Below are 25,625 nucleotides of genomic sequence, written 5' to 3'. Positions count from 1 at the left end.
TTCAGCTATGGCCTTTTTCAATGTAAAAGATTCCCTCCCAAAATAATTTGTTAGGATTTCAACTTCTGTAATACAAAACTGGGGATTGTGATGGGGCAGTAGTTTTGACGGTACATAAATACACTCTAATTTCAGTAAAGATAAATAGAGTAAATACATAATTTTAGAGGCATTGGGGCAAAGGAACCCCAGGCTTAAAATATCCTATATCTATAGTTGTCCAACCCACAAGTAAATGGGATTAAAAACAATGAATTCTTGTTTGAGGCCTGGAACTAGAGAGTCTTGTGCTTTCTCGGGGAATTTGTGTCTCCAGCTTCCTTTTTATTTTCTGGATGTTTGCTCTACAAGTTTGCCTATAGCCCTACAGCGTCCTTACCCTGTGTTGCTTTCCCAGTGCTGCTAAAAGCAGGGACCCTAGGGGCCTGAACCCTGCCTGATCCTGACCATGTGAGGTGAAGCCAGAGGCCAGCCAGATCCTGGGAATGTATCCTTTGTATGTTCCCAGGCACTTGCTGCCCAAGAAGGCCTGGTGGGACTAGTGAAGTCATGCCAGTTTGAGACTCTGCTCTTGTGCCCTAGATAGCTGGCCAAAAAGGATGTATAGTCACTCATAGGAATTAGGGGGAAATAGTTTTTTTCAGTTTGTTTATGATGTTTGGAAAAAGTCAAACCTGTCTATGTGGTAGAGACCCCTAATATCAGTTATTTGTACTTTTATTTAATATGCTTTTTAGGACCCTGTGTTATACTGTGAAGCTCATGTGTAAGGCTAGTTGTTTTGGTGACCTTTTGTTTTGTTTTACTTTGTAGCCCTGACTATAATGTGGAATTTTTTCGACAATTTATATTGGTTATGAATGCTTTAGATAACAGAGGTGAGATTATTTTAATACTTCTCATTCTAAATATTTCCCTTTCTTCATAACAAGGTTGTTTACACATTCAGTATTAATTTAGATATTTCCTTATGAGCTAGAACTTAAAAGACCTAAAAAGGGAAGTAAGATCAGGTTTAAAGCTTGTCAGTTGATTATAATTTTAACTAGAATGAGTGTGAATATAGGGGAAGTTAAAATCTTTAAAGAAGATGAATGCACAGCCTTGTACATGCATGTTTGTTGCAGATGGTCCCAGCGCTTAAACACAGGGTAACCTCCTTTATCTACGTGGGGATCTAAGAAACGTCGGTGACCAGACACCACCTAAGACTCATTAAATCAGACCCTGTGCATGAGACCTGAAGATCTTATTTTTCCAGAGTGACCCAGATGATCTAAAGTGCAGTTAGGGCTGAAAACCACTATTTTAAGAATGAGGCAACAGGATGGCAAAGTTAGCATAGAAGTCATGGCTCTGGAATTATGTTAGGTATATCTGGTGTTGTAAGATATCAGGCTGGATTCTATTACAGTGCACAGTTAGGTCATTTAAGCTTTCTACAATATGGGTGATATTTCATATAATCAAGTATTGTATAGCCAGTTTTTAACAGATCTGTGAGTCTGGAATGTAAATACTTAAATGAGAATGCTTCGTAATTCTCTGTAATTTCTTCCACATGATAAAGTATATCTGTCAAGTGAGTTTGTAACAATTTGGGGCCAGAAATATCAAAAGAAAAAATATACAAAGTAACATGAGAAAGAGTCAGGATGACTCTTTTAACTGGATTCATCTTTTTCCCCCTAACCTTAAACTGCCTTAATAGTTCCAAATTGATATCCATATTGTCTGTTCACTTCCATGTATTACCTGATATTTATATTAGAATAAGAGCAAGTGAAGGACTTGGGGAGCATGGAAACAGTGTTGTAGCCAAGGTTAATGGAAGTAGGCACAGCAGTAGAAGAGGAAGATGGCACTTTGGAATTAAAAAATAATACATAGGTGGTGCTTTTCCTGGAGTAAATTTGTGGCATAAATTTCTTATGTTTGAAATTTTGTTGGTGAATGTCTCTTAAATGTCTATAGCAGTTATATTATTCTGATCATAGCTATAAGAAAATGGTACATGAAATAAAAACAAAAGATACTTTGGGTAAATTTCATCCTAGTTAAAGGTAACTACATAATTTTCTTCTGTTTTTTTCCGTAAACTCCTGCTAACTAGTGTTTTTCTTGCAGCTGCCCGCAACCACGTTAATAGAATGTGTCTAGCCGCTGATGTCCCTCTTATTGAGAGTGGAACTGCTGGTTATCTTGGGCAGGTAACCACTATCAAAAAGGTAAAGAAGTTTTGGTTTGTTTTTTTTTTAACTTCCTAGATATTTATTTGGGACATTAAAGAGGGAAGAAATAAACTTTGGATTCATATAACAGGATGTGAGAATTTTTTTGTGCCCATTTAAACTTGGGATGTTGTAAAGGCACCCACAAAGAGTATAGGCAGAGATCTTTAAGCTCCATGCTGCTTTGTTTCGTGAGGCTTGTGTGTTAAAATCCTTCGGCTGGCAAGTGTACTAAGCTTGTCTTAAAATTCTTGGTAGCCATGAGACTATATGTCATGCTATAGTTCATATATGGTAAACCGGCTTTCTAGAAAGTTACTTACTGTCTGAAGTGGATTTAAAGATTTAGAAAGAGCTGAAGAGTATTTTGAAGACTTCTTTTGGTGTATTTGTGAAATATTTCAAACGTACAGATAAAACTAGACAATAAGAACAAATACCTGTGTGCTTATAATCCTGTTTTATACAATCTCAGCATTGTTACTCATTTGCTGTTCAGGTCTTTTTTCTTTTAGTTCTTTCTAGAAATTAAACAGACACATTTGAAGAATCATTTTGCAGGTTTTAAACTAAAAGAATTTATACTCAAAGTTTGTTATTTTTGTCTTCTATTTGGCAGTTTACCCATGCTAAAAATTTTTGCTCTATTTCAGTTATTTTTACTGTTTAATATTCTTTGGAAGTTTATTTCATGTCATTCCACAAAGACTTGTAAATATCAGTCTGTATTAAATGTTAAATCACTGGAGGCCTTCAGGATCTGTTGCTAGGTCAAGGCAGTAGTTCTCTTCTTTATCCACTGTGATGTGAGGGATCCACTGCCATATGGCCGCCCCCAAGAAAGCATATTGGAAGGACAGCAGAAATGACATTATGGAGAAAACCCTGGATCTGCTGCAGTTTTTATTAAAATGATATTTGCAGGTTTGGGGTTTTTAACCATTATTAGAAGAACATTACTGTGATCCTGAGACACATGTATATTAAGACTGAGATTGAGAATTGCTGAGATGAAGAATATTCGTTTGATAGTTTGGAAAATTGTCTCAGGTGCTGTAGACTTCTTTCAGGGATTCCTTACAGTGTAACTTTAAACATAACCCCTTAGCAACAAAATGAAGAGTATTTGGTTTGGCAGTACCTGAGATTTTTCCATGTGTCTCAGTAGCTCTAGAAATTAATGCTTTTAAGTTCACTTAATCTTTAGGAGCTTGTAAGGTAAAGCTACAAATAATACTTAAATGACTGACTTTCACAACTTTGAGAGATGACTGGTTGGAAAGCTGGTGTTTGTCTTTCTAGTAGGTTTCCTGTCTGTTTAGTGTGACCAAGGTAAACTGCTTGTGTTTGGTGTTCAGGCGCAGTCGTTTTTCTCTGGCTTGTTGTGAGCAGTGGTCCCTGGGCCAGGAGTCAGAGGAGTCCTGGCTTAGCCTTAGCTGTGACTGTGTTAGATGCAGTTAACTTCTGTGTGCCTTTCCTGTAAAGTAAGGATTTTGGAGTCACTAATACTTTAAAATTTTCTTGACAGTTGGAACGTAGATGAATGAATGAAATGTTTATGATTATTATATTACCTTACAATATTGAGAAACCACCATCATGGGATAAATATTTTTCTCATATCCTGACTTTGCAGGGTGTGACTGAATGTTATGAATGTCATCCCAAACCAACCCAGAGAACTTTTCCTGGCTGTACAATTCGTAACACACCTTCAGAACCTATTCATTGCATCGTTTGGGCAAAATATTTGTTCAAGTAAGAGTATATATATTTCTGGGCATATTTTTAGTACTGATGATGGAAGATGGAGTCATTTTTATTTAAATGCCTTGGAGAAATTGTACTTACGATGAAGCTTGGTCTGACTGGAGACAGGCATGTAACTAAATGAATACAGATGTATGTATTTAGAAACATAAAAACATAAGTAACTCATTGGTTAAGAAATGTAATGAAAATTTTAAAAAATACTTTGTAATAACACTGAAAATACTACATGTGAAACTTGTAGGGTGCATTGGATGTGGTGGTTGGAAGAAAAGTTACAGGCCTACACATGTGAGGGAGGGTGAACATTAGTGAGTGAAGGATGCAACTATGTTAGAAAAAGAACATAATAAACTCAAAAAAATTAGGAGGTGATGCAACATTGTAAACTGACTATACTTCAATAAAAAATATACCAAAAAAATTAGAAGGAAGAGTATAATTGAGGTAAGGACAAAAAATATAATCGGTAAGTTTGATCATGAAAAGGAGAGGAGATAGATAACTAAATGGGGACTGTAATCTCAAGACAGATTAGAATAATAAAGAAAAAAAGGGATGTTGATAAAAGAAAAACAGGCCAGTGCACTTAAAAACTTCATGATTGGATAGATTCATTAAAAAACAACTTACAGAACTGACTAGAAAAGAAATCAAATAGTTCTGTGCCTTTGGGAAATTTAACCAATGGTTTAAATTCCTCTGAATAATACACCAAACCTATGTGAGTTTACAGGTGATTTCCACTGAATTTGTAAGAAGTATATTATTCTAAGCTTATATAAACTCTCCCAGAGAAATTTTTTAAAAAACTGAATACTTATTTCATGTTATGGGGCTAGCTTGTCTTTGAGAGCAAGGCCACTTAAGGCTATTATGGGAAAAAGGAAAATTGTAAGACATTGTCATTCATAAATGTAGGTGAAAAAAATCCTATACAAAACATTAGCATAGGAATCTAGAATGGTGTAAAACAGTAAGTGTACCATGACCAAGTTGTATTTATTCTAGGAGTGCAAGCGTGGTTTAACAGTAGCAAAATCTATAAATACCATTTACTTGATTAAGAAATTAAAGAGAAACTGTGTAATCTTAGTAGATGTAGGAGACGCATTTGGTAAAATTCAGCAAACACCCTTTCATGACAAAAATTCTTAGTAAAATACGAGGAGAACTTTATCAGCCTGGTAAGACAGCTCCTAGGAACCTCCAGCAAACTTTGGTTTATTTTTTGATTGAGGTATAATATATTTACCCAGTAAAGTACACATATAACACTATGACAAAATTTCACAGGAAACATATTTGTGAGCTTTATTTGGCAAACATTTTTTTTCTTCTTAATAACCTTTACTTTTTAGAACAGTTTCAGATTAGAATAATTGAGAAGATAGTGCAGAGCTCCCAAACCCAGTTTCCTCTGTTGTTAACATCTTATGTTAGTATGATACATACATATAAATGAACCAGTATTGATTGATACATTATTAGTTAACTGATGTCCATAGTTTATTTAAATCCCCTTAGTGTTTTTTTTTTTTCCCCATATGTCAGGAGAGGTAATTGTTTATTTTTTACTGACGGTACTGGGGGTCGAACCTGGGACCTTGGGCATGCTAAACAGGTACTGTGCCGCTGAGCTGTAACCACCACCACCACCACCACCACCCCCAGCAAATCTTAGTTTTTACCCACTATCTTTTTCTGTTCCGGGGTGTCACATTATAATTAGTTGTCATGTCTCGTTAGGCCCCCCTTAAGGGGGCTGTGACGGTTTCTCCGAGTTTCCTTGTTCTTGATGACCTTGTTAGTTTTGAGTACTGCTCAGGTATTTTGTAGGATGCCCCACTCTGGAATTTGTGTGATGTTTTTCTCATCATAATACTGTGGTTATGGGTTTTGGGAGGAAAACCACAGAGGTAAAGTGCCATTTTCATCACATGTGAAGGGTACATGGGATTATTAATGTAGCCTTAATCACTTAGGGTGGTGTTTGTCTGGTTTCTCTGCTGTAAAGTTACTCCCTCCTCCCCTTTCTATATTGTCCTGTCCCTTCTCACTCTTTAACGTCAGTGTGGATTCACCGATATTGAATGTATTTTATAGTTTGAATTATAATCTAATAGTTTATTTTATTGCTCAAATTGTTCCAGCCTTGGCCTTTGGGAGCTTTTCAGTTGGCTTTGTGCTTTTTGGCATACCACCATCAGTGTGTGTTTTTTTGGAACAATTTCTTACTTTCTGGTACTACAAGGTGCTTCAGGCTCATCTTGTATATTTCCTGCCCCAATCCTAGAATCAGACATTTCTCCGAGGAGCCCTGATCCTTTCATTGAAGAATGACTTTAGAAACCAAGATAGGAGTACTTAGGCATGCTGCTGGGGTATCATTTCTTTTAGGCCCTCTTAGCTGTCAGCAAAAAATACGTTTATACTAATTTGTGTAAATATAATATCAACTTGATTCAGTGCAATTCTAATTAAAACCTTGGGGATTTTATTGGAACTTGTTCAGTTGATTCTAAAATTTATATGGAAGAATAAAGCCTAAGAGGAACCAAAACATCCCTGGAGAAGAGTATGTTGAGATGACTTGCTTTAACAGATGTCAAGATTTAATATAAGCTAAAAATAATTTAGTGGTTTGCTGGTACAGGGACAGAAAAACTGATAGCGACTGAGGTTGCATAGTAGATCCCAGATGAAACAGGGGACTAAATAAAAGGGAAAGCAGTTCATTGTCAATGTGGGAAAAAATTATATTCTGTGCTTCAGTCAATATTTATAAATAATATATAGAAATTAAGACCAAGTGTATTAATTATCTAGATGTGAAAGGCAAAACTTTGGAGTGTTCTAATATAGGAGAAAATCTTTATCCTTATCCTTGGGGTTAAGGAACAATTTCTAAAGATACAAGTGCTAATCTTAAAAGAAAGGATTAATACGTTCAAATTTATTAACTATGTCATCAGGAGACATTAAATGATGTGCAAATAATAAGCTATTATATGGGAAACAATATCTGCAACATATAAGCAACTAAAAATTGTGATCTGGAGTATATTTCAGTTATCAGTAAGAAAAAGATAGCGTGACAAAATAATACTAGCAGGCATTTTTTTTTCACCTAAGGGGAAACCCAAATAAGCAATAAGTAAATGAAGATATGTTTATGAGAACTAATACATGTATGTTACTATATGACTAAAGTATTATATTGTGTTGTACAACAGAAATTGACACAACATTGTAAACTAACTACACTTCAATAAAAATGTTAAGAATTTTTAAAAATGAAGATATGTTTAACTTTGTAATTAACTTGCAAAATTAAGAATAAAACCACAATAACAACTATTTTATATTCACTACTTGGGCAGAACCTATAAATGTGGAGAGGAAGTGAGTTGATAGGAGCTCGTACATGCTGTTGTGGGGTGTATATGGTGGTACAACCACTTTGGAAAACAAATGGCCATTTTCTTGTATCAGGATCTTTGAAATTTTAACTGGACAAAGGATTTCTTTAAGATAGCTTTATTATTTAAAAAAAAGATAGCTTTATTATAAATCATGTGCTTCAGTTAAGATTGACAAGTTACATTTCCTAAGTGTTTAATAACAATTTTTAGGATAACTTGATTAACAACAGAGAATTTCACCTTAATACTTTTCTATTATTTCATTAGACTCTTAGGTAGTGAAGATACATAATATGAGAAAAATGTCTTATTCAGTGAGTTTCCTACACCTGAAGCAGTGCCTGGCACAAAATAGGTGTGTCAGTGTTTGTTGAACAGCTAGCTGCAGGTATACTTTGCAAACATTATACTGGCAATAGAATGTTATGTACGTTGGAATGTAAAAACTGCTTACCTGTCTCTTAATCGAAGATTTTAACATAGGAATTTGCAGAGCCTAGCTGACAGAAATGAATATAGGTCTACTAAAATTTAGCCTTGTCTATGTTGTTGAAATGAGGATGCAAGTTGTTTTAAACAGATTGCTGTAGTACATTTAGGTTTACAGAGTATAATTTATCAGTTGTTTCTTTTTTATCCTTACAGAAGATTTGAGATACTCTAAGTTAGTTGTTTGTGAGGAAAGTAGGAAAAGTCAACATTTGTTCAGAATACTTTGCTGTACTTAAATATTTACTACTCTTAAATTATAGCCAGTTGTTTGGGGAAGAAGATGCTGATCAAGAAGTGTCTCCTGACAGAGCTGACCCTGAAGCTTCCTGTGAGTAAACTACTTGGGATATATTTTCTTATTAATGAGCACTATCTTTATGTTGCTAATTTATTGACAGCTTAAAAAAAACGTAACTGCTGTTACGTGCTAGATAATATGTGCTTAAGATGTATTATTTCATCTTTAAGTCAATATTTTAAAAAAATGGTGGTGCCACTTTACTGGTGAGGAAATCAAGATGCAGAGAAATTTCACAGATCTAGTAAATAGAGCTGGGAGTTGTTCCCAGATCTGACTATGGGTCTGTACTCAGAATTGCTCTGCATATAGCCTTCAGAAACTGGGGTAGAAAAAGATGCTGATGAGCATGTTACAATCCTTTCTCCTCGAACTCAGACTCTGTCACACACATCCTTGTGACTTTCATGAGTGACTCTTTTTTTCCCCAAGAAGTGGATGAGAATTTAGTTCTCCATTTCCTACAGTTGAAAGTAAAATGGTGTTTGTTTTGTAGGGGAACCAATGGAAGCTGAAGCCAGAGCCAGAGCATCTAATGAAGATGGTGACATTAAGCGTATTTCCACTAAAGAATGGGCTAAATCAACTGGATATGATCCAGTTAAACTTTTTACCAAGGTTGGTACTTTCTTTATAATTGTGGGTAGATTTTTGTTATTCTGTTTGTTTTAAACTAGTCCATGAATTACACTCCTTTTTATGTCTAATGCTGTTTTAGTAACGTCATTGATGTAGTTGGGATAAACAGGTTTTGAAATTTTAGCATCAATACTAAATCAGTATAGCATCATTATGGAAGGTAAAATACAGAGACTTGCTTATACACTCGTGGTTGTCTTTCCTTACCTCACTTTTACTGAAATTCTTGGTTCTCCTTATAACTGACCTTTGATTCCTGCCTGCTGTTGCTTGTCTGTTATCCCTTTTCCACTCAAATCTTCTATTGACAGTTTGATTGACATGCACAGGTCCCATTGTCCTAAGCAAATGGCCAACTGCTACCTCCATCTTCTATTTCATCCGTTGTCATAGACTGATTCTCTTAAACCTATTGATTTATTTCCTCACTGCAGCCTTTTCCTTGGAAAATGGTTTTTATTTTGATGACACTTAAAATGCACTTAACTCTGATACGAATAGTGACAGTATTTTCCAAACCAGTGTCCATGTACCAGCTTCCATTCCAGTCTGAGCAACAGTTGAATGCCTGAATAATCTGAAGTACATCTTCAGTCTGTTGTTCAACTGGTAACTTTTAACATCTGCTGTGTGCCAGGCACCGCAAGTACAGAAGATTTAGTGGTGAACAAGACAGAAAATAGGGTCCCTGCTCTTTGTAGGGAACTCATAGTCTAGAGGGCAAGTTAAACATTGAACAAGGAATTTCAGATTCAGAGTGTTAAGCCATTAAATTTGAATGCGTTGAAACCCTCTAATAATAAGTTGACTTAACCCACTTATCTAAATAATTAGACTTAGTATGAGGGTTCAGAAGAGGCTGTCCAGAGGAAGTGATATTTCAACCCAAAACTTTAAAGAGTAAGGTGGAGATGAGAGGGCAGAATATCCAAGAAAGTTGGGTTGGAGAACTGAAAAAATCCCATTAAAGGGGAAAGTGGAGAGAGGACTGACAAGGCAAGCTGAGGCTAGATCATGCAGGACTTCCTGGGTCATGATGAGGATGTTGTGCCAAGATGGTGGGAGTCCGTAAAAGGGGAGTCTGTAGGATCACTGGAAGGTATAGAGGGTCTAGTACACCCTTGAAGGAGCTGATCTTCCTCTTGTAACCAGTATGGGACAGTGCCTTCAGAAGCTATGCAGTACCAGAGTCATCTAAAGTACAGCCCATCTGCTTTCCCAGTGGAGTATGGAGGGCAGATAGACTCAGCAAGGCTTTGTATGTACAAAATGAGGAGCCAAACCTGGTTTCCTGCTGGGCAGCAGGTGAACAGGGGTGCCATTCTCTGAGGTAGCAGGGTGGGAAGCAGATATATATGTAGGGGTAGGAGAAGGTGATAGAATTAATTTTGAGATTCCTCTGGAATATTAGAGATGACAGTTCTATAGGCGAGAAGAGTGGTTTCTAGAGGTGTGGTTGGGATTTATATGTTTATGGAAAGAAGAGTGGGAAGACGTTCAGTACACAACTGAGGGACTCCTAGTGTTTAATAATTGGTTAAAGAAGGCCGTGGAGCTTGTGTTTGAGAAACCATGCTAATTCCTCATCGCCTGACAGACTTTTCAGCTAAGTGCTAAAGGTAGTCTACAAAATGTGTAGCTGTATTTGTTACCTGAGTCACATGGGCCTCCCTATTGTTGCCTGTGTACCCATCTCAGATGCTACCAACTCTGTCCTTATTCCTTAGAAAGAAGAAGAAAACTCATAGTGCTCCAAGCTGTGTGATTTTCACACTAAACTGTACTCTAATTATTGGTATATTTGGCTGGTTTTCTAAAGATTAAGAATGCTTAATAAATATTTATTGAATTGAGTATATTTTGATAGAAATAGCTCTAACTCTTAATTTAACCCAATCTAAATTCATACCCGATACACACAATAAATGTGCAGATTAAATCAACTGGAACAATACAGCTAAGGGAAAACTAAAAATATTAAAATCATATATCATGTAAGAAGTGTGATTCATGTGATAGTCTCTCAGGCTACATGTGGTAATGTTTGTTTTTGAAGGAGTGGTTTTGTGTGTTTGAGGTTACTTGTATGGGGGCACGTTTCAAAGACGTTGCAGATGGTTGAGGATTCTGTTTTTGAGCACTACTTTTAAGCTGTGTGTGTGTTACTGATATATGTCCACAAACTTGGAGACACTGCTAACTGGTCTCTGCCCTCAGTGATTGTACTCAGCTCTTGTGGAGTTGGTGTGTGTTTATTTAGTCCCTTGGTTGGTGTGATTATGCTTCCGACTGATCTTGGGAGCTTTAGGGGAGGTGACTTGGGAGGGTGGGGTCAGTCAGCACAATTTCAAGTTCCCTTACTTTGCTTTCTTTAGCATCTGATTTTACCTGTTTCAAATGCAGGTGTTGTGTGTAAAATTTCCTTTTACAGAAGGTTTAAGCTTTTTTTCTTTCTCCCTTTCGAAAAATTGTTAATCTACTAGTATATAACGTGTCTTTAAATCAGAAGATTTAATAGTGTAATGTTTATAATAAATCAGCAGTGTAATTTTGTTGTATTTTATCATCGTAGGGACTATAAGGTTCATGGAATTTATCTTTTTTTTTTTTAAGCTTTTTAAAGATGATATCAGGTATCTGTTGACAATGGACAAACTATGGCGGAAGAGGAAACCTCCAGTTCCGTTGGACTGGGCTGAAGTTCAGAGTCAAGGTAAAGGATGTGTTTTCATCTTAGGATACCTAAATTGGAAATTCTCTCATCTGAAGCCTTTAAGTAGTTACGTTGTTTCTTGACAGTAGTGCACATCCATGGTAAGAAATTCAAACAGTTCAGAAAAATATGAAGCAGGAAAATTACTGGAAATCTTTTCACCTAGAGAAATAGTTAACTGTTAACATTTTAGGGACTGTCTTGGTGATAACTCCATGCACACAGACACAGGCAGTTGTGTATGTGCTTTAGGTAAATGCAGTCATACTGTTTATATACTCTGACTTGCTCTTTTCAGTCGGTTTTATTTAACTAGTTCTTATTGGTTAACATTTAGTTGTGTCATTTTCTCTGAAATAAAGTGTCTAATAAGTATATATATACTTCTGTATGATTTTCTCTTTAAGATTTAACTTAGGATCATATTTATAATTTTAAATAAAAGAAAAGCTCTTGTAGGGGGAGGTATAGCTCAGGTGGCAGCATGCGTGAGGTCCTGGATTCAGTCCCCAGTACCTCCTCTAAAAATAATAAATAAGTAAATAAACCTAATTGCCTCTCCCACCAAAAAAAAAAAAAGAAAAAAATTATCGTGACTACTTCCTTACCTTCTCCCCTTCAGTGCTTTATGTCTCAACTTTTTTTGCACAGCATATTGGAACTTAAAAGGTCCCAGGAAACTTGGGGTTCCAGTTCGGAGCAGTTCTCTATAGTAATAGATACTTGACTTTAGGGACCAATTCAAGTATTGTTCTAATAGCTTCCACTTACTGAGTGCCAACTATGTTCTGGGCATATGCTTGTCATCTCATCTACATTATATTTTTGAGTCCTCCAACAATCCCTTATAAGGATTTCTTATATAAACCTTTCTCATATAAATTTTGGTGATTTTCTAGTGCACATATTTGTATCACAGTGATAATTTAATAGTGGTAACTAATTTAATGGAGTTTGTTTCATATTATTTGATTTTTTTAATTAGGCATTGGATTGTTTAAACAGTAGAGGAATGATGCTAATAGTGAGATTTCTAATATTTTTTTCTTTAGGGGAAGAAACCAATGCATCAGATCAACAAAACGAGCCCCAGTTAGGTCTGAAAGACCAGCAAGTTCTAGATGTAAAGAGCTATGCACGTCTTTTTTCAAAGAGCATTGAGACTTTGAGAGTGCATTTAGCAGAAAAGGGGGATGGAGCTGAGCTCATATGGGACAAGGTTTGTTTTGAAAATGTGTGGCAAATATTTTTATATCAAGTGTGTATTTTAGTTCTTAAGCTGTAACAGAAGCTGGTTATTTTGGGATATTGTTTATTCTAACAGATTTTGAGGGTATGCTGATTTTGTTTGGTTAGTCTCATCTATAATACATTGAACTATGAATTTTCTATATATGAATTCAAGCAGTATCATAAAATCTCATTTTAGATTCCAGTACTCTAAAATGGTTTATAACTTGACTGGAGAAATAATGTGAATTCATTGGAGTGAAATATTTCTATGACTTAAAATATACTTAAGAAAAGCTCTTCCTACACAATAGGGATTTATTAATAGAAGTTATAATATCCTTTTGGAGACAAATAGCCCATAGGCCTAATTTGGCCTTGAAAGTAATAAAATAGTCTTTCTGTTGAAATGGTTGTAACCCTTAGAGGTCTGAGAGACTTCTCAATACAAAAATGGGATGTAATTATTTTTACAAGTTAAAGCAATATTTAATACCATTTTTCAGTTAAATATCATATTTTTAAGATTTGATGAGTTAATTTTACTTGTTTTTAATTGTAGTTAATATTTTCTACAGCTATAAGTGATTTATCAGCTAAAGTTTGTATGTTCATATGATGGTAAAAGATCTGACATGAGTTTTAAAGTAAGGAGGAAAATTTGATCAGTTTTAGAAAACTAAGATACTTTGTGTGTGCAGATTTTGGAACTGGTTGATTCAGACATCTAAAATGAAACTACTAAATTTAGATTTTAGGGATTCTTATAAATATTAATCTAGAGTTAATTGCTGTAAGGAGTAACTATTAAAAAAATTTTGTTACTGTTATAATAGTGATTTGGGAGATTTTCACCTGCACACAGGGGCTAAATAACAAAACCTTGGAACTGGGAATTGTTACCCTCTGTAAGTAAAATCTATACCTAATGAGTGTAAAAGCCAGTTGCCTGGAGAAGTATCTATCTGATGGACACTGTGTTGGGTACTGGATCAATACTTAATCCCCACTACTACTTTACAAGATGTTTGTGAAGTTTTCCCCTGTTTAACAGATTAAGGAATTTTGGGTGAAGGAGGTTCATTTGCCTGTAACCACACAGTCAGACAAGTAATTATGTAAAGAATCCACATCCTATCAATGTCTTGTCTTTTATATTTTGGTGTTTCTGAATTATGGGTTAGGCTAGCTTCTTTTCACTTCAAAGCAGGAAAACTTGATAAAATCTATAGAGAGACTAGGGTATAGGCTCAGGAAGAATGTGAATTGTAAAGGGAAAACTTGCTGTCTTGCTACATCTGAAAAGAAACAGCAAATGTAGGAGAGTGGTGTACGTGAAGGGACTTCGGAGAAGGAAAGTCCAGGTGCTTCTGAGGCTTTAATGAAATAACTTTCTCAAAACAGCCTATGTCTCCTTCCCTGGGTTCTGTGCTTGTCATAAAACCTTCTCCTTGTTGACTGATGGACACAGGAGAGGATTGCCATCATCAGTGAATGGAGCTGGTACTCTGGTCTGTGTTCTTAGTCCCTAGTGCATTTGTTTAAGCAGGAGCGAATTCCTAGAAGCCTGGTGGCCCTTGGTCAGAGGAACTGATGATGAGCCCCTGCCTGCCCCGTCCTCGTCCAGACTGGCCTCTCCCTCAAGGCCATCTCTGGTTCTGGTTGACTTGTTATAAACATGTCAAAGTGCTGTTCTGAAAATAATACTAGCCACGTTTGTGGGGAGACGTGTTAACTTGTTTAAATTATTGGCAGGATGACCCATCTGCAATGGATTTTGTCACCTCTGCTGCAAACCTCAGGATGCATATTTTCAGTATGAATATGAAGAGCAGATTTGATATCAAATGTGAGTTGTTTTGTACTTCAGTTGTATTGTATAAATTCTAAGCTATGTTTTTCTTTTTAAACAGCTAAACATGTCTTTTTTTTTTTCCTCCAGCAATGGCAGGGAACATTATTCCTGCTATCGCTACTACTAATGCAGTGATTGCTGGGTTGATAGTATTGGAAGGATTGAAGATTTTATCAGGAAAAATAGACCAGTGTAGAACAGTGAGTGTTTTCTATTTGCAATTTTAAAATTAAAGCAATAAAATTGGTGTAAAGTAATGGAAAAATAACTGTTCAGGTTACCTTGAATTACATGTTTAACTAAGCTTCATGGAAATTACAGTGAGAAGAAAGACACATTTGCTTTTCTTTTGTTTAAAATGGACACAGACGCTGGTTTGCCTCTAACATTCCCAGTTTTACCGAATTCTTGGAACAACTCATTTAATGAGTCCTTACATTAGGTTTTCTCAATTGTTTTTCAATTCTAAGCGTTCTCTGGTTTTAAAATTTTATTTGGTCATTTTATAGTCCCCTTTTCTTCAGCCATTCTTGTCAGTCTCCTTTTTCATTTTAAATTTATGTTATATTCTTTGATAGTTTTGACGTCTAAAATCTTTATGGATGAGTCTACTGTCACTTCTGCTAGATATCTCTCATAGTGTTTTGTTTGCTTATGTGATACATGATTTTTTTTTAACAGAATTAGTATTTGTCAAAACTTTTATCTGTGATAATTCTTTAAGGACCCATTGAAGGTGTATTTCATTTGGGTGCCTGTGGTCCTACCAACTCGGGACCACTGTTAAATTCTCAGTTCTGACTTTTCAGCCCACATACATATTCAGACAGCAGATCTGCATGAGCCCTATCTTAATGTAATGTATTTATAAAGAAATATATTTCCCCCCTCCACGAAGCTCCAAGATCTGGATAATTTTCCATGCTGTTTTTGTGGGGAAGATACTCTTCTCTTCTTTACCCTCCTCCCCTTCCAGGTCCTTGCTTGATGTAAGCATCTCCTGTCATGAGTTCCTTCATTAGTGAGGGCTGGACTGGGTTTATCTCTGAAGACTAAAGCCACTTGGATATTCTCTTGTGTCCCTCCTGTCGTTCTGTATTGAATTTGCTTGTCTGAAGATGCTTTGCTTTCTTACAGCTTAGAATTTTAAAAACTCCCTAAAAATATTGGACTCAATATTTTGCAGTCGTTCAGGCAGGTGGTTCTTTTTACTATAATGTTGAAATAAAAGGACCATTTACTTTCAGGATTTTCTTAAAAAAAAAACAAAACCTAATCTGCAATGGCACTCTTACTTTTCAGTGCCATTATTGATGCGTTCTTAAAGTATCTTTCACTGTTTTCATGAACTTTTTGGGTGAGAAGTAGGATCATCTGCTGTCTTCATTCAGTTTTCTGTTTAAATTTTTATTTTGGCTGTCATGTTTTTAATTTCCAAGAAGTATATGTTTTTTGATTTTTGCCTTTTTATAGCAGCCTGAACTTGTCGTGTGATTACAGTATCTCTTTGAACTCTCAAGCAGTGCTAGTTGTTGAAATTGTTAAAGCATCTACTGTTTCCTGTAACATCCTTCTCATTCCTTTACCTGCTCATCTCTGTCCCTCTCTTGGGCTAATGACACTCATGTGTCTTGAGTTTCATTTGTTCACGTTTATAAATGAATGTCAGGATGGATTGATGCTGTTAGCCTGAGTGTTAGTGTTAGCAGTTGTCTTCCTCACTGTTGATTTCTCTTAGCACAGTTACCTTCCCAGTGAATCCCAGGATCAGATAAACCTGTTCCCTCATTGTACCTTGCTTCCAGCCCTGCCAGTAGAAATGTATGTGACTGGAATTCACTGTGGGGGAGAGGCTCTGGGAAGGCTCTTCTAGCACTTGATGCCTGTCGAGGGATTTAGTTCTTTAGGCTTGGTGGGAATTCCTCTTTAGAATTAATTCATCCCAGCGGATAATCATACTACATGGTAATCACAAGATGAGAGCTTATGTGTCAGCTTCCCGTGTTCTTCTGACATTTGTAACTTCAGTGTGATTTTTTTTTTTTTTTTTTTGCCTTGGTCCTTATTATTTTTTTGTTTGGGTATTAGGGAAATAGTAATAGTGCTAGAACTCATTATTTTCTCTTTTAATTATGTAAATGTTAGTATAATCATCACAGAAAACTTGAAAAGAAAGGCAGCTCATTGGTTCCATACATCTGTGAAAGCATTACCATTAATTAGAAAAATGTATTGATCTTCTTAAAAGTTGGTTTAAAATTGATGAGTAACCATGAGAAAGGCATCCAGAATCTGAGAATCAGGTGGTACCTGAGAAGATGGTTAGGCCCTTATTTTTGCTAAATTAGTTTGCAGAATAGTCTGGGGTCTTCAGTACAAGGAGATTTCTTTTCAGTAAGCCCAGCCTTATTTACATAGTAACTAATTTGGAAACAAGGTTTGAAAATCAGTCTCTTAAGAAGGTCATGATTTTCCTTATCCATTTTGCCATCTGAGAAGGAGTATTTAAGGGAACGCTGTATGGTACATAACATTGTAACTCGGATTTCTGATTTCTGCTTGTGTTTTTTTTTCTCCAAAGATTTTTTTGAATAAACAGCCAAATCCAAGAAAGAAGCTCCTTGTGCCTTGTGCACTGGATCCTCCCAACCCTAACTGTTACGTATGTGCCAGCAAGCCAGAGGTGACTGTGCGACTGAACGTCCATAAAGTGACCGTTCTCACGTTACAAGATAAGGTAAGTGCAGGGCCTGCTTTTCTTGCACAAGGTTGTACATTTTCCTTTTTATAAGAAAAACCAGGTTCCCTTTTGCCTTTTATGGTGTTATTGTGATAACAAACTAAAAACCAGACAGTTACTCTGAAATCTGACCACTGAGGTGTGTTGATTTGATGTCCTAGGTTGTTTTACCATCTGGTTTCCTATTGGGTTTTCTGTCTGTGGCTCCAGAATATGTGCCTCACATCCCAGAAAGGTATATTTGGCTAAAATATAGACCACAAGTGCTACATAGGTGGCATCATGTCTTAGCAAGCAAACTCATTGTTGCTCAGATAGCATGTAAATCCTGTATTTTTTGGCAGCTAGGCGGTATCCTTAAATGGTCTAGTGGTGGTCCTGATTCTGGTGTGTTCAGTCAGTCCCTGAGGAGATGCAGTGTTTGCACAACTGGATTCAGGGAAATGGGGAGTGAGGTTGTGGCCTGGCCTTTCAGTTCCTCCTAGTTTTTTTATTAGGGAAGATTTTAAAGGGCCCAAATGGGTGTTACTTCCCACTCTGGGGATCACTTCAGATTGTTCCTCTGACTATGTCCCTTATGGTGTTACATATTTATATACCTCCTGACATGAAGGAGGAGACCTGCTTGAGAATGAGTGGCCTTTTTCCCAAAACTGGTTACACAGGGCAGGTTGACTTGAGCTTATGTTTTGAATGGAGAAGAAGCAGAACTTGGTATACTGGCTGGCAGAGGGTGGTTGCCCCATATTCTTTCTTAGGAAATGATAATAGTAGGTGTCTACTCACTCTTGAGCTAAAGGTAATGTCATTGTTTGTAGGGTACTCCTTCAGAGAGTTCCTCCATTGTTGATGGGTTGGTTTGTTTTTAGGATCAGGTAGGATTTAACAGTATTATCACCCTTGATCAGCATTGGAATTTAAAGTGAGAACAGGAAAGGGAAGACTGTCTGCGAATCAGATTAATGAGAAATTCCCCCTCTGTAGAACATCTGCCAGCATGGGGTTGGCCTAGAAACTAAGATAAAATATGTCAGGTGTCTAGCTCAGTACCAAATCTGCTGGGAAAGACAAAAATACCAAGAGCCAGTCGAGGAGTTCTCAGTCCCTGTTTGGAGGAGGTTTACTCTTTATCAGTGGTCAAACATAGGGATTGATGGGCATGAGAAAACTGAGTGAATTCCCACTGCTTTCCTGCTTGTCCTAATGTACCTTAAAGAATAAGTTGGCCCCTGCCTAGTGGAAGGGGTCAGATAAGAGCCTTTATGGAGAAAAATGTCTGGGTCTTTTGATCTTTAATTCCGTGTGTTAATATTCTGATTTTTTGGTGGTTTTGTTTTGTTTTTTTGTAGATAGTGAAAGAAAAATTTGCTATGGTAGCACCAGATGTCCAAATTGAAGATGGAAAAGGAACAATCCTAATATCTTCAGAAGAGGGAGAGACGGAAGGTATTGGACATTGCCTTGTTGACCAGCTCCCCTCACGGGGATGGAGACTACCTGAGGGAAGGCGTGCACAGTAGTGCATCCATTCACTGCTTACCTTCCGTATTTCAGCTGCAAGGGGCGATGCTTGGTCATGGAAGTGCTGTCCCAAGGTGGCGTTGCCTTGGCGGGGTCGCCACAGTTCCACATTTGTGGGATTCAGTGTTGTCAGGATATTTGAGGGACTAGTTCTCAATAATCCAGTGTATAGTTAGCATTTATAGTGGCCACAGTGCTCTTGTCCACTTCCAGGGAACTGCCTGTATCAAGTCTGGGTAGGAACGCTTGTTCTTCAGAGACATTCTAGGTAGACTGAAAAGGTAAAAGAAGGAAAGAAAAACTGAAGAAAAAGATTTGTTAAATTATGTTTAAAAGTTACATAAATTTAAACATGAAAAGCCAAATTTAAAATACAGTTTATTACTTAGTGTGTGCCAGGCACTGCAGGTATAGGTTCCTTACAGTCTGTAGACACAGAGCAAATACAAAGCGGACTGAGGGCTATGAGGAGAGAGAGTAAATTGGGAGCCAAATGAGAAAGCAGTATCGTAAATGAGACTTGAGTGCGTTTGCAGGTCAGGAGAGAGGAGCATTTGACCATGCGGGAGAGAAAGGACAGGGAAGGCAGGAAGCCCCAGAATGGGTAGGTCAGAGGAGGTGGTGGCTCCAGAAGTTTGGTTGGAGGGATTATTCATCATTGGAGTATTCAGAATCCACATAAGAAAGGTTGGCTAAGTGCTTGTGGATGCGCAGCATGGTGTGCTGCACACTGGGGACACTGAGAGGAAGCAGAAATGACATGTGAGTGGTAGGACTAGTTTGGACTGATTAGATTTTGGGGGCCCCACTGGCTCTCCATTGAGAAATGTTGAAAATTTATGTTGAAAAATTCATTGAAATAAACAGTTTCCTCTTGTTTCTGAATTGTAAAATTTGCTAAAAGTAATATGTTGACTTTGTTATAGATAACATCTTTGCAAGTAGAATATGTTTTGAACAATTCTAAAAGTTGTTATTGACTCCTCCAGGATTCCAGATTAATTTGGCTTGAGAGGACAGGGTTCTCAGAATTTCTTACAATTTGGTTCCCTTGAAGTAATTTTAGTACTGAAATGTTCAGGGCTGAGTTCCTGAGTGCCTAATATTTTAGTGGGCTAGTTTTAAAATAACAGACACTAATTTTCTCTTAGTTCTGGAGGCTGAAAGTCTTAAGATCAAAGTGTTGACAAGTTTAGTTTTTCCTCAGGCCTCTCTCCTTGGCTTCTTAAAAGGACACCAATTAGGTTGGGTTAGGGTCCACTCCTACAGCCTCATTTTTAACTTAATTACCACTTTAAAAACCATCCTCTCCAAGTCCTGTCATATTCTGAAGTACTGATGTTAGCGCTTCAGCATATGAATTTTAGGGAGATACAACTCAGTTTATAGCAGGGGTTTTACCTTTTAAAAACTAATGTGATTGCTCCTTGGAGATACAACTAAAGCATCTAAATTCCTTTCAAATTTCCTAGCCAATAATCACAAGAAATTATCAGAATTCGGAATTAGAAATGGGAGCCGACTTCAAGCAGATGACTTCCTTCAGGACTACACTTTATTGATCAACATCCTTCATAGGTAGGAACTGTTAATATTTTGAGTGTAAGAGATTATTTGAATATACAGACTTAAAGTAGAGAAAAAATGTTTTCTTGCCCTTAAACCCTCCTGTTCATTTGAAGCTGCACAATGTATGTTGTAAGATGTAAGTTGGCTACCAAGTTTCCTGAGGTGTGACCTAAAGAAAAACTTGAGAATCCAGAAATAAAAAGGATAAAAAAATGTTTAAAGGTAACTGTCATCAGTGGTGGCTGATCAGAAAGACCTAGAGAGGGTAGAAATCCAGATGCTTGAATGGTTATAATCAAGGGTGTGTTCATTTTGACAATTGAACTAAAATTAAAATGTTTATTATTTTTAAAGATTCATTAGAAGAGAGAAATATTTCTCCCATAAAACAAATATTTCATTGTGATCTGTAGCAATAAGAGAACATTAAAGATTATCCTATATAGATTCCTGAATCTTTTTTTTTTTTAATTTTTATTTTACATCCTGCATACTTTATAAAAAGCATTCAAAGTGGTTGCATCACAGGATATTTGCATATACCTATAGCATAGCTAAAATACAGATGGTCCTCCACTTCAGTATATTTCTGTTGAACAAGGTGCATTGTGGTACATGCTCACTGATACCCCTGAACTGCACCCTGCCTTGGGACTGTTGGTAGCATCTAACAGATCTAACAGATGGAAAGGCTGCCACCTGCGTCCACTTGTTTTGCCAGTGTTGTTATCTGTATTCAGACATACAAAGCTTGGGTAGCTGTTTTGAGAGTTTTACATTGTATATGCTTGGTTTATAAAAAGCATAAAATGACAGGAAAGACTGAGTGTGGGTTATTAGTAATAGTAAAGTTTCACAGAGTTATGCAGTTGAGTCATAAATATTGCTAGGGAGTGAGCTGTAGCCTCCGTTAGACACCAGTTGGATGTCAGTGGTGTGCTTGCGTTCAGCGGTGAGAGCAAAGACAATGGAAGGGCATGTACAATAAAATGGGAATTTATCAGATGGTGTCTAAAAGAGGAGGCATAATTAGGGTTTTTTTTTTTATCGTATTTTTTAGCTCTCTGGGAACAGAACCCCCCCTTATAACATGTAAGTCTTTTGTTTGACTTTCATGCATTAAACTTTCATACGTGTTTTGGGAACTCATTACAAAAGCAGGGTGCTGCCTGTAAAGATGGGGGGAAAACTGAATCCATGTAAACTCTACCCCCAAAACACTGAATTGCTCTGGTCAAGATCAGAGTAGAGTGTATAGAGTCTTTTCACATAATAACTGAGGAAATAACGCCTAAGAATTTTTAGCTCTTTGACAATCAGAATCCAAATATTTGGTGTGTATGTAGTGTATACATTGTTTGAGTTTTGAGAATAGTCTCCGGTGCGCCTTTGCTTTTGTAAGCAGACATAGTGGTGGTCCAGTTTTATAGTGCGTGGTTCTCTTACAGTGAAGACCTAGGAAAGGATGTTGAATTTGAAGTTGTTGGTGATGCCCCCGAAAAAGTGGGGCCCAAACAAGCTGAAGATGCTGCCAAAAGCATAACCAATGGCAGTGATGACGGAGCTCAGCCTTCCACTTCCACAGGTGAGTCACGGCCCCAGCCAGCAGGTTGTTAATTACCCACCAGGCAGGACTGTGTAGAAACAAGCTGAGTATTTTATGAACGCTGACCATAAAATAGAACTCCACAGGACTGTTAGAGGTGTGTATTGGTTTGGTGTTGATTATTTTAATGGATCTTTGAATATATTAACTATGAAGACATGTAAGATTGGGTAAAATTCTTATGGAAGATAGACACACTGTTATTTCCTGTTAGTTTTTACAACTGGAAATGTTAGTGAGTTTTTGGTGTATAAAGATACTTCATTCTTAGTAGTGGTGGTTTTGTATTTTGAATGCCTGTTTGTAGAGGGCAGCAGGTCAGTGCACCCGCCTGTTTAGAGTGAACAGATGCTTGGTAAGTATAGAATTTTAGCATTTCGCAGTTTTCTCAGAACCAGTATGACTTTGGTAAAGTGCATCAGAGGCTGTTTCCCTGGGTTTTCAGTGTTGGTGCTTTATTGCGCTCTAAAGTCAGTGTTTACTGCCAGCCACCCCTCCCCCCACCCCTTCATTCTTTAGGGTCAGAAAACTTAAAGTTACTGATTTTTAACGTCTCTTTTCATTTCTCCAACGTGGTGTCTTTGGTGTTCTTTGGAATATGGTGGTTCTTGGTTCTGATGTTCTCTGAGAGATTTGAAGATGGACTTTGAGATGGTCTGGTGTGTGGGCCATGGTTCATGACCCTTTTTCCCCCCTCTGAAAGTAGAAAGATTCGTCGTCTCCTTTGAGGAAAGGACTGATAGTTTTTCAGAAATCACGGTATGAAATGTGCATTTATTGATCCACTACCGTGGGTGGGTTTTGGAGGCTGTAGCAGTGAGTAAGGTAGGTAGTTGGTTCAGCAGAGTGTGGGGAGTGGGGAACACAAAACCAGCTGTAGTGTAAGGTTAGGAGCATGCACTGTAGAGCCCACGCTGTGGGTTTGAATCCTGACCTCATCTGCTAGTGTGTGACCTTGGGCAAGTCTCTGTACCTCAGTTTCCTTTTCTGGAAAACGGATAATGATGTTATCTTCTTTATAGGGTGGTTGTGATGATTAAATGAGTTGTTATGTGCAAAGTGCTCAGAACAGTTCCTGGCACATTGTAAGTGCTGTATGTGTTGTTACTGTTTTTGTTGTTGTTTATTATTACTACCGCTGCTATGAATATTGGGATATGCACCCTCCCTTTTTCTGTTGGAGAAATAGAAACAAGGAACTGTAGTAATTCCTTCGAATTATATAATGCTTGTTACCATTTTTTGTTTTGATTAGAAGAGAAAATAGGTGCTTGTTACAGAAAACAGTAAAACAGTACAGAAATGTGTAAGGTATAAAGCAAAGATTCCCTGCGGGTAACCATTTTCCAGTTTGGTGTATGTTAGAAGAGTTAGCTTTTCACTTGTATAAAATTTTAGTGAGCTGCTAATAACTCCCACACTTTTAACCATTTCTTTCCTTTTTTCCTGAAATAAGCACAAGAGCAAGATGATGTGCTCATAGTTGATTCAGATGAAGAAGGTCCTTCAAACAATGCTGACATCAGTGAAGAAGAAAGAAGTCGCAAGAGGAAATTAGATGAGAAAGAGAATGTCAGTGCAAAAAGGTCACGCACAGAGCAGACAGAAGAGCTTGATGATGTTATAGCATTAGATTGAGCAGAAATGCCTCTCCGCAGAACCTCTTACTGCATTAGGCCTTCTGGGCAGAACCGGGTTATTTGTTATGTCCTTTGTTCCAAAGGGAAAAAATTGACACCAGTGACTTGAAGATGATTCTGCTCCCCTTGAAAGCATTCATTTTGCTAGAACTCTTAGAAACATTGCGGTGTGCTGTACTGAAAGTAGGAACATAGTTTTAAAACCCTTTGAGCAAAGTGTGTGCATAACCAGTCATGAGACGGAACAACACAATGCATGTCGCCTTTTTAATGTAAATACCCTTAGGTATCATTTAACAGGTTTAAAATATTGTGGTTTAGTAAAGTTGATACCTGGTTATAAATATTATGCCTTTATTTTTGGTTAGAAGAAGAATTATTTTTAGCCTAGATCTAACCATTTTCATACTCTTAACTGACTGAAACAGATTCAAAGAAGTATCGAGTGCTATGCATTGAAATTGTTTCTACATGTTAACTGGCACTATGTATATTAATGTAAAACAATTGTTAATTTACTCAAGTTTTCAGCTTGTACTGCCTGGTATGTCTGTGTAAGAAGCCAATTTTTGTGTATTGTTACAGTTTCAGGTTATTTATATTTGATGTTTTGTAAAACTCAGATCCGACTATACTGTACTTATGGACCAAATAAATGGCATCTGCATACTTGTTACTACAGGCCTGCACGGCTCATGTTTCTGCTGCCTTACGGGGTTTGTACGTTGTATTTACTGCAGGCATGCGAAATCCTTTCCTTTTAGAAAATTAACTAGTCCACTTAGAAAATGTGAAGGAAGAGACCTCTGTTGTTTGCATAGATGAGTCCTTTATACAAGAAAGCTTTTGATGGCAATATTGCTTTTAAAATTTGGATTGTGAACAGTTGGCCTTGTATTGAGAATATTTAAGTGATCTTTGGTCATACCTGGGAACTTGGAGTCTTGGATGTGAGATTCCAGGGAGACTGTCTTTCCTCATTCTGCAGTCTTCTCTGGGTTGTCCCCCAGTTCATTCAAGTCCCTTCTTCCATGCACCACTCAGGGCCCAAGTCCAGCCAGCAGATGTGTCCAGACCAGTGCTGGATGAGCAGCACTCACGTCTCTGCCCTGGACCTGGGAAGGCCTTGGCCGTTAGGCTGCTCTCCTCACATAGATGTGCTCAGAGTTTTCAGATAACAGAAACCCATGAAGTTGTTTTTCCCGTTCTGTACCTCTGCTGGTGTTTTTGGCCCCAGTCAACGAAATTTCAAAGTGATAGTTCATTGTGTTCTACCTTGTGTAATTCTTACTCTGCCATCCAGCCTACTTGTTGGTACCACTTGTAAGTTCAATATGTAATCGCAGCCTTCAGAAAAGTCATGTTGAATAAGACTCAGCCCTCAGGAGCTGCTGCTTGATGCGTCCAGGGTGAACTGACTTCCAGCCTTAAGATCCAGCGGCTAGATCCCCACCTACGACCCTGTAAGCCTATGAGGTTCATTTTGCCTTTAGATTTTCAGAAGGTTTCATTTTCCTCCAGAAAGAAAATTTTCAAAATTACAGAACCGAGTAACAGATAAAAATGAAATATCCTGGAATACCACCTCTCAGAAGCAAGTTTTAGTTAACTGGTCACTGATGATTACTGTCAATTGTGAAATTTTGAAATCTGGAAAGCTCTCCAGAAAACTTGAATTTTGAAAGTCTCTGCATTCCTTAAAACCTCACCCGTCACCCTGCCTTTTCAGACACAGTTGTCACAATGTGTTTCTGGCATTTTGTGTGTGTTTGGTTTTTTTCTTTCCCATTTGAATGTCATGGCATCAGGTGCCAGCTTCTTCTGTAGAGGTGTGTTTCTATCTTGGCAGATCAGTTTTCATCTGCAACAACTGTTACCACTTTTCCAGCCGTTTCT

General features: G+C 37.3%; 1 protein-coding gene across 1 annotated transcript in view; it reads left to right on the top strand.

Annotated features, from left to right (window-relative positions):
* The window catches only part of UBA2 (ubiquitin like modifier activating enzyme 2), a 28,864-nt gene extending 4,459 nt beyond the window's left edge, over positions 1 to 24,405 (top strand). Inside the window, exons 4-17 of the mRNA XM_006217027.4 lie at positions 814 to 878; positions 2,128 to 2,228; positions 3,868 to 3,989; positions 8,179 to 8,246; positions 8,713 to 8,834; positions 11,469 to 11,568; positions 12,621 to 12,787; positions 14,554 to 14,647; positions 14,741 to 14,853; positions 17,235 to 17,390; positions 18,743 to 18,839; positions 20,387 to 20,492; positions 21,932 to 22,068; positions 23,546 to 24,405. Of these exons, the coding sequence (XP_006217089.1) occupies positions 814 to 878; positions 2,128 to 2,228; positions 3,868 to 3,989; positions 8,179 to 8,246; positions 8,713 to 8,834; positions 11,469 to 11,568; positions 12,621 to 12,787; positions 14,554 to 14,647; positions 14,741 to 14,853; positions 17,235 to 17,390; positions 18,743 to 18,839; positions 20,387 to 20,492; positions 21,932 to 22,068; positions 23,546 to 23,727 (1,630 nt within the window). The 3' untranslated portion in view covers positions 23,728 to 24,405. The remainder of the gene's footprint in view (positions 1 to 813; positions 879 to 2,127; positions 2,229 to 3,867; positions 3,990 to 8,178; positions 8,247 to 8,712; positions 8,835 to 11,468; positions 11,569 to 12,620; positions 12,788 to 14,553; positions 14,648 to 14,740; positions 14,854 to 17,234; positions 17,391 to 18,742; positions 18,840 to 20,386; positions 20,493 to 21,931; positions 22,069 to 23,545) is intronic.
* The last annotated feature ends 1,220 nt before the right edge of the window (positions 24,406 to 25,625 follow it).

Source organism: Vicugna pacos, chromosome 9, assembly GCF_048564905.1.
Source record: "Vicugna pacos chromosome 9, VicPac4, whole genome shotgun sequence".
In the NCBI taxonomy this organism is placed as follows: Eukaryota; Metazoa; Chordata; class Mammalia; order Artiodactyla; family Camelidae; genus Vicugna; species Vicugna pacos.
Note: the sequence above shows the minus strand (reverse complement) of the source record. Positions and strands in the feature narration are given on the sequence as shown.